This window comes from Cryptomeria japonica, chromosome 11, assembly GCF_030272615.1.
Source record: "Cryptomeria japonica chromosome 11, Sugi_1.0, whole genome shotgun sequence".
NCBI lineage: Eukaryota > Viridiplantae > Streptophyta > Pinopsida > Cupressales > Cupressaceae > Cryptomeria > Cryptomeria japonica.
The window spans coordinates 470,674,257-470,694,009 of NC_081415.1; the positions used below are offsets into that span (position 1 = coordinate 470,674,257).

The 19,753-nt window shown below is 38.3% G+C and overlaps 1 protein-coding gene across 1 annotated transcript in view; it reads left to right on the forward strand.

Annotated features, from left to right (window-relative positions):
• Positions 1-434: 434 nt before the first annotated feature.
• The window catches only part of LOC131068504 (rho GTPase-activating protein 5), a 94,042-nt gene continuing 74,723 nt past the window's right edge, over positions 435-19,753 (forward strand). The window contains exon 1 of the mRNA XM_058003693.2: positions 435-1,128. Within this exon, the coding sequence (XP_057859676.2) occupies positions 719-1,128 (410 nt within the window). The 5' untranslated portion in view covers positions 435-718. The remainder of the gene's footprint in view (positions 1,129-19,753) is intronic.

The following is a 19,753-nucleotide window of genomic DNA, read 5'->3' on the forward strand; positions in this document are numbered from 1 at the left end:
ATCCTAAATTAATATAAAATTAGATATCAAAATATAAAATGAAAAGAAAAGAATAATAAGAACAAATGTATACTTTTCTCCTCTACCAATACTGAATATTTAAATTGTAAGCAAAGCCATCATGTAGATTTGAATTCAACCCACAAACAACATTTAGTGAGAAAAGAAGGGGGGTTTTTGTATCATTCAATTTGACCCCAACGCTACGTCACAAGTAGTACAGAAAATTGCAGAGTTACCGTAGAGATATCCCACCCAAAAAAGGAGCCCCACCATATCGCATTCCGTGTGCATAAGTGTGTATGGCATAAAAAACAAGCATACAACCAATAATCACATGACATCATTAGTTTTGATGATTCACCAGTGTCACAATCACCGCAACCATTGAGAATCAGTAATCCATCCATCTATCTAAATTCAATTGCAGTTCTACTTGAATTCCGCCCCCAAATCCCATCATAACAAACAACTACTACTTCACCCACAAGCAAACCAAATCCTCAAATCCAAGAAGATCGCAAAAACATGTCGTCACATTAACTCTTTTCTTATTATGGCTCCTTGGTACTCAAGCAACTGATGGGGCTCTACAGGCCTCCATTTTACATCATGAAAATGCCCTTTCTCTGTAATTCAGGCCAACTAATTTTGCCCATTTTGTAAACAAATATTTGTTTTTAACTTTTTGGGTGTCTATGTTATTGTCCCACTAAACATGACAGAGGTTCTTCCTTCAAAACACTACTCGCCTGAGTACTCCTCTTCCAACTCTTCAACCTCTCAGCCCCCTTCAGATGACGATGAGACGGCGGTGAATACTACTTCGCCTCTTATCTCACAGGACCGTAGGCTTAGGAGGGCAGGTGAGAGGTTAGAGCAGCACAACAAGGAAGAGGATCAGAACAGAGCTCAGCTGTCTGTGCTCGCCCTTCTCTTGGCTGCCTTCAGAAAGTCCTTGGTGACCTGCAGAGCTGATAGGGAGGATTCTTCTTCCTGTTCGATGGAGATCAGTTGGCCTACAAATGTCAGGCATGTTGCCCATGTCACTTTTGATCGTTTTAATGGCTTTCTCGGATTGCCTGTGGAGTTTGAGCTTGAGGTTCCCAGAAGAGTTCCTAGTGCCAGGTATGAATGTTTTGGGTTCCGAAGTGTTTTTTTTTTTTCATTAATTTTCTTCTTTTGAATTTGATTTGTTTGGAAGATTGCAAATCCTGGAATGATGTGGATTGTTTAGGGTTGGAGACTCTAAGCTGTTTGTTAACTTCAGGGAATGGCTTTTGCCCTGCTTTTGGCAAGGAAACTTCTTTTGAATGCCACCCAAACAGAATAGACTTGATGGCTGCCAGACAAAACGGTGATGCAACTGCATTAACACCTTATCTAACTTGAATTATACTGGCATGCCTAAGAATGAGCTTGATGTGTCTTGCATAAACGAGTAAAATGCGAGCACCTTCCAGTGTGAGTTGAATTGTATTTGAACTACAGTCCAAGAAGTTATGGTGAAACAGTAATGGGGGAGGTTCAAATCTCCTGACAAATATAAGGTTGCCCGTCATTCCTGTAGAAATGTGGTGAGGACGTTGGGCAACAATTATAAAGTACATTCATGTTATGAGGTGAGGATGTTGGGCAACAATTATTATGAGGTGCAGCCATGTTTACAAAATTGAAGTATGTGGTTTAGGCATACTGCATTCATGTTACAATCTGCCCCCACAATCTCATCCAAGATTTTACCAAGCAAAAAAAGAATGACGTTTTTGGCGATCCGACCATAAACCTGATGCGTTTATGGGCAAAATAAAGAAATTGCAACATCTTTTCAGTGTTACTTAAATGATATTCGATCCATCATAAGATGAGAACTTGATGGGTGTCCTACCCATAGTGATTTAGTGTCCCCATTTAGGATGGTTAATTGCTGTTGAAGTCCCGCCCCATTTTTTGATCTGAATCCTCAAAAGAAATCGAGCTTCATCGTGCTATAGTACAATAGTTTCTTAGCTTCCATTTTGCCTTCTGCAGACAACACCAGTGAGAGCTTGGTGCTGTGTTATAAAGATTTTGGCAGATGGATTTTGTAAAGGACTGCGCTTTTGTAGTCTTATTGAAAAGTGGGAAAGGTCCCTTTTCTGTAAAATTAAGTCACATTTGCCTGGTAAGTATGCTGGCTATGCCAGGACCTAGTGAACCTCCTAAATCTTTGATTGAGTCCTTTCGAAACTTAGAAGAATTAAGAGCCTGACTCAACAAGGGAAACTTTATCCAACCCATGAATTTGCTTTTAGCATATGACTATTGATAGCTTAGTGGCTCTTTCAGGACCAATGGTACACTGATTAGAGTACATGGATATTAGGCGTGGTGATGATCTTCGATTATTGTGAGAAATATTTTATCTGATGCAATCATATATGAAGTAGCGAGGTAGGAACTCCTGGCATGGTATGCTTGTACCATCCTATGGCTTATTGGTTTTCATAATTTCATTTCCATCTTCTGGGTTTGATTCTGACATAAATCTTCTCTGCTGGGTTATGACCCAAAAGATATATTTTATTTTATGAATGGTAAGGTATAAATTATACATAGAACATTTGCAGGTGAGTTATTGTCTCTCAAACTTACCTAGTAAGATCTTAGCTGAGGCATATTCACTTTATGTCCTCACAATTGATCAATGACTAGTAAAGATTTAGCTGAGGCATATAAGCTTTATGTCCTCAAAATTGAGCTATGTCTCGTAAATACTTGGTTGAGGCATATTCACTTTACATTTGATGAGTGGACCATGATTGTGTCAAGTTATTTTGGATTCTTGACTTAAAATAAATGTGGAATAAGACATGTAATTTCCTTACATCATATTAGGAACAGATTATAAATAACCATTTTTTCTAAATTTAAATGAGACTGTGGAATGATACTTATCATTGAATTTCATGTGCCAAAGGTGTAACCAAGAATATATGTGATTTTTAAGAGGTTAGGAATGTATATGCTAAGAGGAATATATATCATTTTACACCTATGTTGAGTATTGGTACTCCATAAGAAAACAAAGTTAAGATGCTCCTCTTGCAATTGAATCAAGGTTGCCATTTTTACTAAGCAATGTCTGAACTTTGAGTGATGTACAAATATCAATGTTAACAGATGATGAACTCCACGAATATGATGAAGAATGATGCCACAGAAGGGTGAATCTTTCACACCAACACCTGCAACAACCTTCAATACCTTTGCAAACCTGATTCAAAACAAAACAGAAAAGAAAACAAATTTTGGGACACCAACTAATGCAACAATATCAGAAATATTCTTATTGCAGTATGAATGAGTTTACTTAAGAAAGGGGGTCAGCCTCTTGGCTTTCCAAAACAAACACTCAACCCAAATCCAAAGCTTTCCTTAGACCTGCAACTATTATGCCTTATTTTCTACCCTCATAACCAAAAACCTCCAAAAACAACTCTATCATTCTTCCCCTTTCCAAAACTCTTTCCTTTCCCAAAATCTGGGATTTCTGCCTATCTGCTCCAGAAAAATAAAACCCTCCCAAAAATACTACTCCCCAATTAAACTTTTAACTGCTGCCTTGAATGCTATGCAGCCCCCTCTAGAAGCCTCCACACACCAAAAACTAAACAAAAGGAAAAATAAAACATTAACTCCCATAGGTAACTGCAGTCCACTCTCAGAATTTTTCTAAGAATGGAGCCTTACGGGAGGTCTCCACTATTCTGAAACTGTCAGACTGAAATATAAATCCCACTATCGCTAGTCAGAGAATATGAAAGATTATATTTGAAATTTGAATTTCAAATATGGGCCCCTTCCACGTGGATACCCTGCATCAAAGAAATGTTTATGATTCATTCAAAAATTAAAATTGAGATGCTGAGGCACTAGAAACAAATTATTCTTCAACAAATAAGGTGGAGATAACTCTTTTGCATGGAGGACATGGAAGAGGGTTATGGAATACAAAGAAAAAATTTACTATGCTTAGATTTACACTCAATTATCAGCAATTCACATTACAAGTATGATCATGGTGTGTTGATGTGGAGTGATGAGTTGAATGCGAAAAGGAGTTAAGGACAATCTCCCAAAAGACATGCGATAAGGAGTCATACTTGGTGTGCGTATGGAGAGGAAATAATAGTTGAAGTGAGCTGGAAAAAGTGGACTACATAAGTATTGACATACCAAGCATCGAAATGAAGTGAGGTGAGGTGAATATGAGACATTATCCTAAGGGAGGGGGTAGAGAATGGGGAGAGGCAATAGGAATGGTAAAGGTCAAAGTAGCTTGATCAGCCAGGAGGAGCTGATGAAATTGTGAATGTGGGGGATCAATGATTTGCTGGCAATGACATATCAACCATATTTGCACCCTCATAGTGATGGAAGCAAGTCAATTTGTTTCTGTCAAGGAAACAAGGGATCCCATTATGATTGTGGATAGGTTTCGCCTAATTGGAGAAGGTGCCTCCCATATGGTGTGACTAGATCATACCCATCAACAATTTCCCTCAAAAAAATAATGATTAGGCATACAATGGGTCTCAATGCGGGATTTAAATTGCTCAAAAGACAGACATCACTCAACTATAATTGCATCTAATAGGTCTTGGTGTAGGAATTGAAGTCGCTCAATAGAATAGCGACACCCAATCCAGTGTAAGGGCAAATCTCTAGACAAAGTTCAAGATATAAGTCATTGTCAGTGTGAAAAACAAAGGTCAACGAAGCAGAGGAAATATAAAAATAATGAATTGCCATGAAGATATTCTTGAGAGGAGGAAGATATTGTTAATTCAAAGTCATATCTATCTAGAGTGCATATTAGAAGTTAACAATGAGAACTTAGATTAAAGACAATCATAAATGAGGCAGGCTGCCTCACTAGAATTGTGAACAACACTTGATGTTCAGGTCTTGTGCATGAAAGCTAAGACCTTAATGGTAAGGCATAATAAGAGGGGGAGCTTGTTTCGGTTTCTCGAGTTTGACTAGGATAATATCTCAGTAGGAAGCATCTTCAAAGGTACCTAGAGAAGTATTTAGTGCACTGCTGCAATATTTATGGTGATAGAAAGGGTATTGAGACCTATTTGTAGATAGATAGGATTTGGTCAGCTCAGTATGCAACCACCTTGGAGATGCAATATCAAATCTTTAAAAGGACAACTTTTTTAGATTTCAAAGCTTGCTTGCCCTTGTTAGTAGATGTTTTTAACGTCCAAAGTCCCATGCAAGAAATGTTGCCTACTTGTAAGGAATTAGTGGGTCTTAGGAGGCCATGAAGTTGAGGGTTGTTCTTTGACTTTCTTGCCTTCTCCTATTCAAATTTTGTTTGAACGACCTGATAAAAAATAAGGGGTCCCTTTTACCTTTAACTACCTGCACCCACATATTGTATTCTGTGACTTGTTTCTGTACATATTGTTGTAAGCTGTGGTTTACTTTTGTATGCTCTGATATCGAATGAGAATCTCAAATTCTTGTTTATAATTTCTGTAACAACTGTTTATAATTTCTCAAAGTCATTAATTCCATCTGCTGGTAATTTTTTGCAGTTGCCAATATTTGGCAATTCCTGGAGTCTAGCTGAACTTTTGTGTTTAAGATAATGCTATCTTTTCACTTTAATTGGTTGTGGGATATGACAGTACATCCCAAGACATGGCACACATCCTGTCCAGGTTGGACATTTGTCTGGAAAGAAGCCTATATTGGACGCTAGATGTCTTGCTTTTCAGAACTGAAAGCTTTTCCAAAGTAGAGGTGTTTTCCAAAGTAGAGGGGTATCTAAATTAGAGTGTTCTGTATCTTCTAGTAACAGTCAATACCAGAATCCGTTATACACTTGTAATGTATGTGATCTCTCAGGGTTTATTACACAAGGGATTCCTTTCAATCAAACTGTATTGGGAAAATAAAATATGAAATTTCTACAGGAGAATCTTTCAGAACTTCAGAGACAAAATTCAGAGGTCTTTGAGGAATATGTTTTGGAATTATATTACATCGTGGTATGTTAGTATTAGTAAATAACAAATAAGTGTTAGTGAATAAATCATTTTTTTTAGTAGTAAGATTAGTAAATAATAAATTAGTGCTAGTGAATAAATAAAAGTTTGTTATTAGTTATTTTTGTGAGAATAGTTTCCCGTAAGGATGTTATCTGGGTGGTTGGAATAGAAGGCCTTGTGAAGCCCCCTATTGTAATCAAATGTAAAATCAATTGAAATCCGGAATGAGTAATAATAGCATATTTCTCTGTTCTGAAATTATGTAAATTCAATTATTGAACAGAGTGGACAATGTATCTCTGTCTGTGAAATGGGGAAGCCATGGTTAGAAGAAAGCCATAGAAATCAGAGAAATTGTGGGAGAGACAAGAGCCTCAAAGAATATTATTGCCAAAACCATCGAGCTACGCCCACGTCAATTTTGGTGCTTTTTTTAATTGATTTTTATTCAAAGGTTTGCATCATCACTTTTCTGGCAGCAGCTTTGTTACATTGGTGATTTTATGGCCAGCGTAATAAATAGCAGCCGAGTTAAGTGCTTTTCATAAAATACTAAAAGCGAATAAAATAAGTAAAAAAGGGCAAGGACTTTTATCATCAAATTCCTCATGCATGATGATGTACATTTTTCAGTTCCAATATTACTTCCAGTGCCAGCAATATAAAAAAATTCTAACTATTTTATGTTGTTTTTGTTTGTCCGAAGAGAAGATATATTTGCATGAGGAATGACTTTAACTATGGAGGAAAAATGATATGACAAATAAGGAAGAGTCTTCCCGCTGTGTATGTGAAATTAAAGGCATTTGCATTTTACATTAAAAAAAAACTCATGTGAGAAAAACTTGTGCCAATTTTTTTTTTTGAAAGGGTTCTTCAATTTTAATTTTAATTTTATATTGATTTATTAGAATCAATATCTTTAAGACTAACATCCGAGCAAATCACATAAAGGTTGGTGCATGATTTAGAATCAGACTTTAGATGGAGAGTGAGACTTTCTTTAAGATATAGGTAGATGAGAGATCTTGAGTTCATCATTGCAAGTTTCTTTTTGTTCATGCTATATTGTCTATGTATACATTCTTTATGAAAAAGGAGTGTTGGATTTCTTTTTAAAGCAAACATAGGCATGCAAGCAGTCAATGTGTAGCTTTTGGCATCTCCCGGATATATTGGTGCTACTTTCTTTCAGTCTTTAGGTTAGTAAATCACAAATAAGTCTTAGGGCATAAATAAAAGTTTGTTAGTAGTTGTATGGGATTAGTTTCCCGTATGGATGTTAATTGAGTGATTGGAATAAGAAGCTGCGTTAAGCCCATTGTAATCAAATGTAAAATCAATCATTGAAGTTCTAAATGAATTATAATACTATTTTTCACTATGCTGAACTCATATAAATTTCAATAATTTTTAGATGACAAAATCTGTGAAATCTTCATGCACCGTGGTGGCATAGGTGTCCATGGCAATTGACATTCACAATGCTTAAAAGAAACAGTCTTGGGAACATACATGGGGATTTTCAGAAGGTTCATAGTAATTTTAAAGGTAAATGATAATGGTTTTTGAAGGTTGCCCAGGTGTGAATTTATGAGAGTTATCTAGCGTGTAGGAACCAAAGTTTTGGCAGTGGAAGAATGTGGCACTAACAGCTATTTGTGAGCCCTGGATTTAGGTATCTACCAAAGTTCAGTCTCTGAGTTTCTAATAGTTTCAAAAAATCTGTAAACTGCTTTGCATAAATATTCAGGTCCTAATTTTGGATGTGATTGGAAAATGAGAAAAGGGCAAAACCAGATTATGATAGCACTCAAGTCGCTAGACATTAGCACAATATCTTTTTTCTAATAGGTTTAACACAAAGTTATGGGTCTTGGTATTGGTTTGGGTTTGCGTTCAGGGCTTCAATATAGATTGTTTTATCTTCAATGCCCTTGCAGTGCTAGATTGCTTCCACATAGACCAATTTGGGCTGATGACCATGTTAGAAAGTGCCCCATGAACCTTCACAAGTTGTCTTTGTTTGCCCTCTCCGGTAAACGGTTAAATGCAGAAAGTAAATGCACAGAACATAATGGAAATACATTAAATAACCAGTCTCTATATTAATTCAATAGTCCATGTACCTCACGTGCTTATAACATTACATTTGACACGACTCTCCCCAGGATGGCGTCATAGCCTTTCTTCTTCGAGGGAATAACCACGAAATCTAACAAGAATGGTTGCATACCAATCGTCACTTGCTGGGCCATCAACAGGCCGAGTGGCTTAATGCCGTGTTGGTCCGCTCCCACCAGGTTGAATGTGGGTGGCCACAGGGTGGGCTTCCCCAACCGCTTCCATGTTTCTTCTGGTAGTACATTCACCCCAGATCCACCGTCCACAATGGTGTCCTTTAGAATGGTCCCACGGATACCCATTTCTACCACAACTGGGTGTCTACCACTGCTCACGGCTAGTAACATCGGGTCAGTCGAAGGGCTGACAGAAACCTCCACCTGTGGTGTACTCTTCGTAGCGGTGGCGGGAACCCCTACTTGTGGTGCACTCGACGATGCGGTGGCGGGAACCCCTACCTGTGGTGCACTCGACGATGTGGTGGCGGGAACCCCTACCTGTGGTGTACTCGATAATGCGGTGCTTTGCACATTGGTGAGGATGGCAGTCCTCATTTGTGGCATAGAGTCTAGAAGGTCTTTTACCTTTATCGGCACCTCCATCTGCAAGATTTGCCCAATGATGTTATTTTTCGCTTCCATACGAAATGATGTACTCGCCACCTCGTTGTCCCGTCATTCGGTCGTCATCTCACGTTCAATATTGGCCTTTGCCTCCCGTAATCTCTCCTTCTCCGTACGGGGGTTGGGATAAGTGGCTTTTTTCGTTTGGGCGCGGGTGATCACCAGTACTTCTTTCTCACCAGTCTTCTCAGCCTTCTCAATGTTGAGGAGATTAACCCCTGCCTGCGGGCAATTTGCGTCCTCATGGTCACTTGGCCCACACCAACGGCAGAGGTGCTGAGGGGTGGCTTCCTTCGTGCAATCACGGGCGAAGTGCCCCCACTGATTACAGGCCCTACATTGGATAATTGGCCGGCCCTTGGCATCATACTGGATACGGCTTCCGTTATTGGTATTGTTGCTATTCCTTCCACCGCCGCGTCTGTTGTCCCGGTATCCTCCAGATGATGCCGTTGTGTTAGTATGTTGATCGGTATCCGCTGGTGCGGATGTTGTGGCCTGCTCCGTGAACAGCACCTGGTTCATTTGCGTACTTCGAGTTTTCATGTTGTATGGGCACTCCTTGGTGGAGTGTCCCATCACTTGGCAAATTTCACAGAATGCCTTCTTTTGGCAAGTACCCTTTGTGTGCCCTTCCTCTTTGCACTCAGTGCACCATATGTCCCCTTCGTTCCGACCAGTGCTTCTCATTATTTTGAATTCCTTTCTCATTCGCTCCATGTCTTTCTGGAGCGCTTGCACCCGTTTGCCAGCCTCGTCGTCCCTGGTGCTTTCCCGTGAAGAGTCATCATCCTCGGATGAGGATTTATTACTTTTCTTCTTCTTTGATGTTTTGTGTTCGCTCTCCAAGTCCATCGCCCTATTATAAGCGTCGTCATATGACGTCGGGGGTACAATTTTCATCTTCCTCCGTAGGGAGGATTTCAACCCTTCAACGAACCATCGTTTCTTCAATCCATCTGCGGGTTGGCTTTCCATTTTACCCAAGAGTTCTTTCAGCCTTCGACTGTATGCCCGTATTGTCTCCTTAGTACCTTGTTTGGTACTGTATATCTCCGTTACAATTTCATTGTCATCACGGAGCAACCGAAACTCCCCCGTGAATTCCTTCTGTAGATTAGCTCACGTGGCCACTTTTTGCTTGTCCACATCGGAGTACCAATCTATGGCAACTCCTCGTAACGTGGCTGGGAACTGCTGTACCCAGTCATCCTGGTCTGTTACTCCGTTGGCGGACCAAATGGTTTCACATGTACGGCAGTGCCGTAAGGGGTCTTCCTTGCCCTCCCCTGTAAACTTTGGCAATTTTTGTTTACTCGCCATCCCACCGCTGGGTCTCACTCCTCTAATTCCTTGTGTGCTTGTACCTGGCGATCCTCCGCCTCCTGCAATTGAACCTCCACTCGTGGGTCCTCCGGAAAAAGTTGCTGACACCGAACCAAACAAATCGCCTCCCGTACGGTACCCTTGTGCTCCCTCGGCACCTTCGGTCGTATCGTCACCTTCCGGTGTCTCCCTCCGGTTGGTTGTCTCCCTCCGGTTGTCCTCTGAAATGGACAAATTCTTTAGCAAGTCTCTGGTAGCGTCGATTAGGTTTAGACTTCACCTTGTTTGTTCCACCAACTCTTCGCGGCTTCTTACCCTACAGTGGTATTCTGGCGAACTGTAGAGTTCTCCTTTAGCACCCTCCGTGACTCCTTCTGGCAGCCCTACAACAGTGTAGACAGTGTAGTTCTCTCCGTCTATCTCTGCCTCCGCAACCTCCATGACACCTCCTGGGTTCCCTTCGGGCAACCCCTCGGCCGATCGTCCCTCAGCAAGCTGCCTTAGCCTACGCCTTCGTTCTATCTGCTGTCTGAGATTCAACGCGGTTTGTGCCACTTCCCATTTGTCACTCTGTATCTTTTTATTTTTGTCCTTATTTAGTCTATTGGGCATAAGTCACTTCCATACACAGCAACCACACGCCATGTACACAAAAAAACTTTTATTATTTTTATTTTTATTTTGCCTTTCGGCCACAATTTATATCAGCAGTGTGTCGGGATTATAAGCACGTGAGGTACATGGACTATTGAATTAATATAGAGACTGGTTATTTAATGTATTTCCATTATGTTCTGTGCATTTACTTTCTGCATTTAACCGTTTACCCGAGAGGGCAAACATTTGGCGCCGCTGCCTAGACGAACTCGGGAACGGAAGACACGGATGGCACACAGACACAATGGGCCTACCCGTTGGTGAAGTAAACCCGGAGGCCGACGACGCGCGGTCAAAACTTTACACAGGAGAAGACACGGCAACGCGAGAATTTTCAATTTTGCTCTAGGTAGCCATTCAGACCTACGTCCGACGAGAGGCGGCGGAGGCAGAAATCCCACCAAGTGTCGTGTGGACAGCGCTGGAGGTTAGCTCGGCAGTAAACCGGTTGATGAATCACCTCCCCCGGTTGCTTGCACAGGCAGCGCTGGCACAACAGGCCCGCCTGGAGGAGATTGCCCAGGAAGAGCGACGACAACAAATCCTACAACGCTACGAAGAGAACAGCTGATGGGAAACGGAACGAGATGGCGCTAGGCCAGGAGGAAATTGAACCTTGTAATATTCCCGGCAACAATCTCAAGACAATTGTGTTGGAGGCAAAATGGGTCTCAGCAACCTGTTCAAAAATCAACATTAAAAAAGTAAAATTTCTACAAAATAAAATTAAAATACAATTAAAATTTTCACTAAAGTGAAATATATTTAACTTACCTTCAATAGCTCCAATTTTGAGAATGTTCTACATATGCCTTGTGATGTATGGTGTTTGGTGATGAACATTTGGATCTCTTTGGCCATAGCATAGACTTGTTTGATTCAACAATTTTGGTGCTAGTTTTCTGTAGCATAAGATTGAGGGAGTGGACAGCACAAGATGTCCAAAATATGTGTGAATAACACTCCTCAACCAATAACCCAACTACTCTACAATTTTTGGCATTGTTTGTTACAATTGCACAACATTTCAAGGGTCCACTTCCTCAATGGCTGTCATGAGAATGTTAGCAATAAATGCACCATCCTTCACCTCTCCTTCACAATCCATTGCTCTCAAAAACATTGCCTCTTTAGGGGACATTGCAATAACCTTGATCAATGGTTGATTTCTTGCATCTTTCCATCCATCAAAAACAATGAACACCACTTTTTTGGCCCACAAATATCATATCTGTTTCAATGACTCTTTTGGAAACATCACGTCTTTTTCCAATAAGGTGCTATGCACCTTCGCAAACCTGAGCCCTTGTACTCTTTTGGAGACTTATTAATTGCTTTCACCATTTGTTGTTAATTGGGTCAGCAAACAACATTTAATGCCAATTCAGCATAGAGACATCTCACTATGTGTTGATCAACAATACCTTGAGAGTTGTTAATGCCATTTCTGATGGTCCCTTTGATCTTTTATGTGTAAAGGCCATAGGTTGTTCTCTAGATGTAGACAAAAATGGGCGGCTCTCGATAGATTGAAGATTAGAAGGTGGTGGAGGGGGATTCATTCCTAGAGATCCTTTCTTTAACAAAGAGTGATTTGATTTACGACCTATTGCATGATCTGCTTTCTCTTGGTTATTAATATATGCCATGACTTGTGCTTTTGGAATGGCTGCATCATTTTTGCCTAGGTGAGCTTTGATGCCTAATCTAGGAATGTGGCATAAATGGCCTTTCACTCGACTGTATGAGCTTGACTATCTAACATCAGACCCACTACAAATCCAAACATAAACCCCACCACTTGGAAGTTGCTGTACTATTTCAACATATTTTGAAATGTATCCACTTTGAAATACAATTTAATGATAAATGATAATAATAAAATTAAAATTAAAATGTAAAAGAATATAATTAAATATAATCAAATTTTAATCAAGTCAATGAATGGTCAAAGACATGGAATGAAAAGACGCGACTCTCTCTAACATGAGCTATAAAAGGGAGAAGAGAACCTCATTTGAGGGGGATAATTTGGGAATCACAAGTGAAGAACTGATTTAAATAAGAAATTCAGATCTGATTGTGAAAGGTTGTTTCTCTTGGCAAAAGGGCATCCATAATGAAGAGGTGTGACCTCTCCCTCACATTGAGAGATATAAAGGAAAGGAATCAAAAACATCCAATGACATGACCATCGATCAGATCAGATCAGAACTGTTATTAAGTTACAGGAATCAGCAGCCTCCTAGTAGTGGATATTACAGCATCAAGTGAAGAATAGATGATAAGATTGATTGTGTGGGATTGTTTATTATTAGAATATTTAATTATATTTTAGTCACCTATATTTAGTTCCTTGTTTAATGGTCATTTAGCTTTTTAGTTAATTAGCTTTTAAGCTTTATTTAGCATTTAGCTTTTTCTTTTTTAGTTAATTAGCTTTTAAGCTTTATTTAGCGTTTAGATTTTTAATAGTTCACTTTAAACGACATGTTTTCAATTTAGAACGTCGTCTTGTAATCTCTATATATATGCTTGTATATTGTTGAATACATTATCCGATTATTGAATCATTCATTCAATTTATTTTTCATGGTATTAGAGCGGGTCAATGGGATTCTTTAAAGTTTGGCGAATTTTTTAATAAAAATTCATGGCCTTCTTTCTAAAATATTTTCCAGATTTTTTTAATTGTTTTTTAATAAAAAAATGATTTTGCTTTTTTGAAGGCTTTTTGAGGGTTTCGAGGGTTTCTAGTTCATGGGCGAATTTCTTTGTGTTGGGCAGCAGTTCACGTTTTTTTTAGGGTTCTGGTTTTCGTCCCTGCAACCAAGAGGTTTTTTTTTGCAGATTGAAAATTTTCCTAGAGTTTCTGCAATTTTCGACTAGGGTTTTGACCCTTTAGTTCAAGTCGAAATTTTATTTTGGTTGCAGATTCTTGGTGGGTTTTTCAAGATCTCAGCTGGGTCGTCGTCAGAGTGTTTTGGGTGCATCGTTTTTCATGCCTCAATTTTTGAGTCGTCGGATCTGCATTTTGATTTCAGATTCTTGGTGGGTTTTTCGAAAGATTTTTTGGGTTGGTCTCATATTTTTCTGGGTGCCTTGTTTTCTGTGCCTTGAATTTTGTGCCAACGAATTTGCCTTGGAATTTAAAAACAGTCTGCAATTTTTGCTAATTTTGTGGATGTCGGGAATTTTGGTGTTTTCTGGGCACTATTTATGTTGTTTTAAGTTTGCAGAAATTTTTTAATTTCTGGGTTTCTCCCAAACCTTGAAATTCGCGCCTTGGAATTCATGCCAGAATTCTCCTCCAGGGTTTCAGATTTTTTGTGTAGTTGCTTCTATTCTGATTTTTGAATCAGATTCTTCCATCTCATGCTTTCATTAGGTTGACCTCGTTCAACCTCCATTTTAGTGATGGCATCTTTGACCAACATCATGTTGGAACACAATCAAAAGCTCAACAGCGGCCACAACACCTGGAAACAGTGCATGTTCACGATATCTGAATATCGTTACCTTTATTAGATTGATTTAGGCCAAACCTCGTCCTACAGGTCCCAGGGTTTTCACATTTTTTTTCCTCAAAAATTGTTCGCAAGGTTTAGAATTTTTTCCTTAAAAATTATTATCTGTCATTTGCAAAGCTTGCATGGGCTTTTTGATTTTTCTCCACAAAACATCATGGGAGGGTTTTGCTTGATTTTTCCTCAAAAATCAGGGAGTGTTGTTTTAGCATGTGATGTCTGCTATTTTGCCGCGTGAGGTTTGTTGTTTTACCACATGATGTCCGCTGTTTTGCCATGTGATGTTTGGTGTCTTGCTGCATGATGACTAATGTTTTACTGCGTGATGCTTAGGGTTTTACCGCGCGACGTTTCAGGGTTTTTTACCATTTTTTTTCCACAAAAAATGATGATTTGTATCTTTAGTTTTGGAGGGTTTGCTGATTTTTCCTCAAAATCATGGTTTGAAATTTCAGTTTGGTTACCCAACATCAGGCTGGATGGATTTTGGTATTCTTGGTCATTAACACTTTTACTGTTATTAAGTTACAGAAATCGACAGCTTCCTAGTAGCGGATATTACAGCATCAAGTGAAGAATAAATGATAAGATTGATTGTATGGGATTGTTTATCACAGTAAAATATCACCACTATAACATCCATCGTACAAAAAGAAGATAATGGAGATAGAAGTAACATGGCCAAACAATCATCATACTCTTCCACCAATTATTATCGATTTGAGAGGAAGCTTTATCATTTTGATCATCAAAGGAGGATTATAACATACAGTAAGAAATTCGTAGAGCAATATAATAGTGACAACTTTGATATCCTAATTAGTAATTCCAGATCCAATTGTGCAAGGTTATTATCGATGCTTCAAAGGGTAATATATATTGCTAAGAAATTCATATCGCTGACCAAGGAGTAAGCAATTAAGGCATTAAGCAATCCATATCAATGTTACCATAAGAGGAAATCCAATTATATGATCTGTTAGTCTAACAAACATAGCATCGGTTCACAGTAATTATAACTAAAGACATCACAATGGACGGCAATTATCTAAAGGTTTGTGATATCATTAATGATTATCATTAAGACAATTTTCTATGTTAACAAACAATGGTCATTGAAGGACAAGACATGACTCTTCAAGAAATAGCTATGCCAAAAGGGCACGATCTTAGGAAATAAAAGGTATGAAAGGAGCATCCAACATCAAGTCAGAGGCATCATGGAATTGTTTGCATCTACATTCAAGTATTAGATCGCTCTTGGAGCAATAGCCTTATTGGCATGAATTCAGGTTGCATATATTCAAAGTCAGAAATCTGGAACAGCACCATCACACTTGCATATATTCATAGCAAAATCAGAAACAGCATTATGGCATTATTGCTACAAGTAACAAGGAAAAGGCTCACAGCATATTGCACATCGCCATATCAGGAATAGCAGGGATAACTCCCTAATCGCAGATCACAGTAATAAACAGATCAGATTTCCATTGCATAATCCTCAAATAAGTATCAGAGACAGCAAGATACTCCATCTTAATCATTCAAGGTTGTACATGGCAGATTCGTATATCAAGACTCTCATCACATCAAATAATACTTGAACATCATATTGATATCAATAGTATAATCAGATATAACTATATAGAAGATCATAATTATCATCCTCAGAAGATTTATTAAGGAATTTCATGTTTGATAAGATTTTTAATTAGAAGAAGTCATTTTTAATTAGAAGAAGTCATTTGCAATTGATCTGTGATTTGATAGTCCCTGATTCCAAAGAATTTACAAAAAGGGACATTACATATTTCCAAAGGGGAGAGTTTAGGTCTGTTTTGAAGTGGGATCAGCCCATGGAGCTAGAATTAGATGCTGTTGTAATACTTATGACAACGTGTTCAATAAACCTTTGTTTTAGGACTTGGTGAGTACTTGCCAAGACTTGGAGGACTTCAGCCCATGGAGCTAGAATTAGATGCTGTTGTAATACTTATGACAACATGTTCAATAAACCTTTGTTTTAGGACTTGGTGAGTACTTGCCAAGACTTGGGGGACTTGCGAGTCCTAACGCTTGGTGAGTCGACTCACTTAGGACTCATGAGTTGAGTCCTGTTAAGTCTCGACGAGTACTCGCCCGAGTCTTGGCTTGGGACTCGCCAAGTATTCACCCTGAGTCTTGGTTGGGGACTCACTGAGTCCTAGGGTGGGACTCTTGGATCCACTTGGGCATGGTAAAACAGCAAAAAGTGAGTTTTTTTTCCTAAATATTTTGTCTCAAACTCATCCATTTTCAATCATTCATTATTTATTTTTTGGGGTAGAGCCCCAAAACCCCCACTTTTGGTCTGTGGGGAAACAAAAGTTCGTTTCCCCCACACCCCTTCTATTGTTGGGGTTTCCTCACATTTAACACCTTGTGCAGCTTATCATTGCTGCCCCTCAAACCAATTAGGGTCTCCAGTCCCAAACCCCCACCAGTTATTGAGTATTAATTATGAAATTACAATATTGTGTGTTTGAAGATCATAACATTTCTAGTGTTTGAATAATAACAAATTGATAGTCAAATTAGGCTTTTATGTTCTCTAAATGCATTAATTTTTTTACTTTTTGGTAAAACTACCCTTTTTTTTGCCAAGTTCATGTTGAGTCTCAAGTCCGAGTCCTAAAACTTTGCAATAAACAACACATTCAAAGAATTGAAACAAATTAAAAAAAAAAGCTTAATTCATTCCAAAAAGTTGAGCACATCTTATGGATTCATAGAAGAATAAAAAAAACAAGAACTTCAAAACAAATCAAAAGAGTTCATTTGTAAAAACAAATGTAGAAAAAAAGCCAAAAACTTGAAAAAACCCTCCTCTTTTGTAGAAATTTTCCTCTACAATGTCCTTGGCAGCAAATGAACTCTTGCAAATGTATAGGAATAACAAACCAACTAGTTTGGAACGTTTGTTGATCAATCTTCATCTTTATTCATGCAATGGCAAGCAAGAATTAAGTTTCCCAAGGATGAATAATATTTTTGTTTGAGGGTTTGAGGCAGTGAATATTTCTTTTTGGTCAAAATTAGAAGTTAAAAAAAACGAAAAGTACAAAATAAATGATGAAATTCACCACTTGGGCGTCTGTCACCGCTAAATTTGCTGCAATATGCTTGAGTTTGTCCTGGATGGACTCCTGAGCAAAATGTGCGAGCTTGGGTGGCCCCCAAGGTGAATCGGATCCAAACATGTATTTAGGCCAAACCAGACCTGAACCGGTTGGTCAAACCCAATCAACCTATAACATAGGTTTAATTATTAATATATTCACTTGGGGGGTGACCTTTGGCTTAGAGGCCATGAACAAGTATCAAACTCACCCAAGACTTGTACTTGGCCTTGTCTATTGGGGTATGCCACACCTAGAATTGGATGTGGTATTTTACCTGATTTAGCATTAAACATTTGATTTTTTGTAAGCATGTAATGTCTCCAAGGAATTTGAACATTGGTCTCCACTATGAAAGTTCCAATGATTTACCATTTGAATAAATGTCAGGCTAAACATTGGGGCAGAATTCATAGAGAACGTGGGCTTGGCCTTTGATCCCTAATATGGTTACACTCTACAATACCTCAAGTTAATCCCCTTGGCAGAACATAGGGGTGGGCTTTGGTCCATGCATTGTCATACTTTTGATCCCTACCTTAATGTAATGTCCCCACTTTGAAATAGAATTTAATGGTTGAAGAGCACACGGTTATACTGAGGGGGCGGTGGGGGGTTGAATCAGTATAATAATAAATTTTACCTATTTAAACTTTTTCAACTTCATTCACAAGTATATAATTTATCTTCATTAACATATTCATTGCATGCCAACATTCATATGTGATCTAACTAATATGAACACAAGTAGAACACATGGAAACCATTACGGGAGAAAACCACGGCAAATCAATACTTTATATATTTCTTTTTTTACAATGTTTGTAGGTACCAACCCCTAACACTGTTTGTGAGCACCAACCCACTAGAAGCATCAACTCCCAAATCTGATTTTTCTGAGCAATAACCCACTGGAAGTGCTCCCAAATCTGAATTTGTAGGCACCAACCTCCAAATCAGATCTAGGTTCCACCTTGATTCTTGCTTCTTCAACGGATGATGGACAATTCAATCTTTTCAAATCTGCCTATATTCCTTTCTCAATTGCATATTTTATTCTTCACAAATCTGCATATATTTCTTTCACAACTTTATATATTCTCCTTCACAAATTTGCATTTATTTCTTTCACAACTTTATCTTTTCTCCACAAATCTGCATTATTTCTGTTTTAGGACTTATTACAATCTTCTCTTCTAAATCAGTGTGATCCTTCTTCTAAATCTGAAATAATCTTCCTCTCAAATCTGCCACAAAAATTATCTTCTTAATCTGCTATTAATTCTTCATATCCGTCATATCAAATGTGCAATTTATCTGGTCATACTGTCTTTACAAAATCTGTTTTCTCTTTAGTATGAGTATTCTTCTTGATCTCTGCAAGATCTTACCCTTTATATCAGCATATTTTTCTTCCCAGCATCTGCACAATCTATCTGGAAAATAATTCCAGAATTATTACACTTCACTCCACACCTTCATCATTCATCAAAAATGATATCTTATACTCAATCGAACAGCAACAATCCTCTTTGAATAAATACATCTCTTCATTACAAATACATCTCTCCATTATATTTTTACAAATTGCACCTCTTCATTTATTCTTAATCGTACCATAATATGTTTATTAATTGCACCTCCTCATATCGCATCCTTTGTATTTTGTTTATAAACCTTGAAGAACAAATTGCACCTTGTCAATTATCTTTGCTTGCTGAATCAAAAACTTATTATGTTCTTTGCATATAATAAGTCGCACCTCTTGAAGTACATCCTTTTATTTAACAAACAAATCGCACCACTTAAACTTTATTAATGTTTTGTTTCTTATTTAGAATATCCCTGCCATCAATCCTTGCTGACCGTGAATCGCTGCCATCAAAAGTTGTTGACTTATTTGTTCTTACAAACCGTTATGTTATACAAGCACCCTTCTAATTTGCTGACAAACTGACTGTAACCTGCGACCATCTCATAAAGTCGACTACAAACTTTTCTTTTCATAAGTTACGTGGCAATTGTCCTTGCTGACTTGTCTCCTTTTTGACTTAGTTTGACTTCCTAATTATTATCGCTGCCTTTTAGACTTATAAACCACAGCTTTTTGGAAACTGATTTCTGACCATGTAATCGCAGCCTTGTCTTTAATTTGAATAAGAGAAAAAAATAAGGTTTGTCTTTTCTCTGAATAAGACAAAAGAATTTTGTCTTTTATGCCACCTTTTTTTATTTAACTTTTTCATTAAAAACAAATCGGATCTCTTGCTGTTTCAAGGATATTCTTT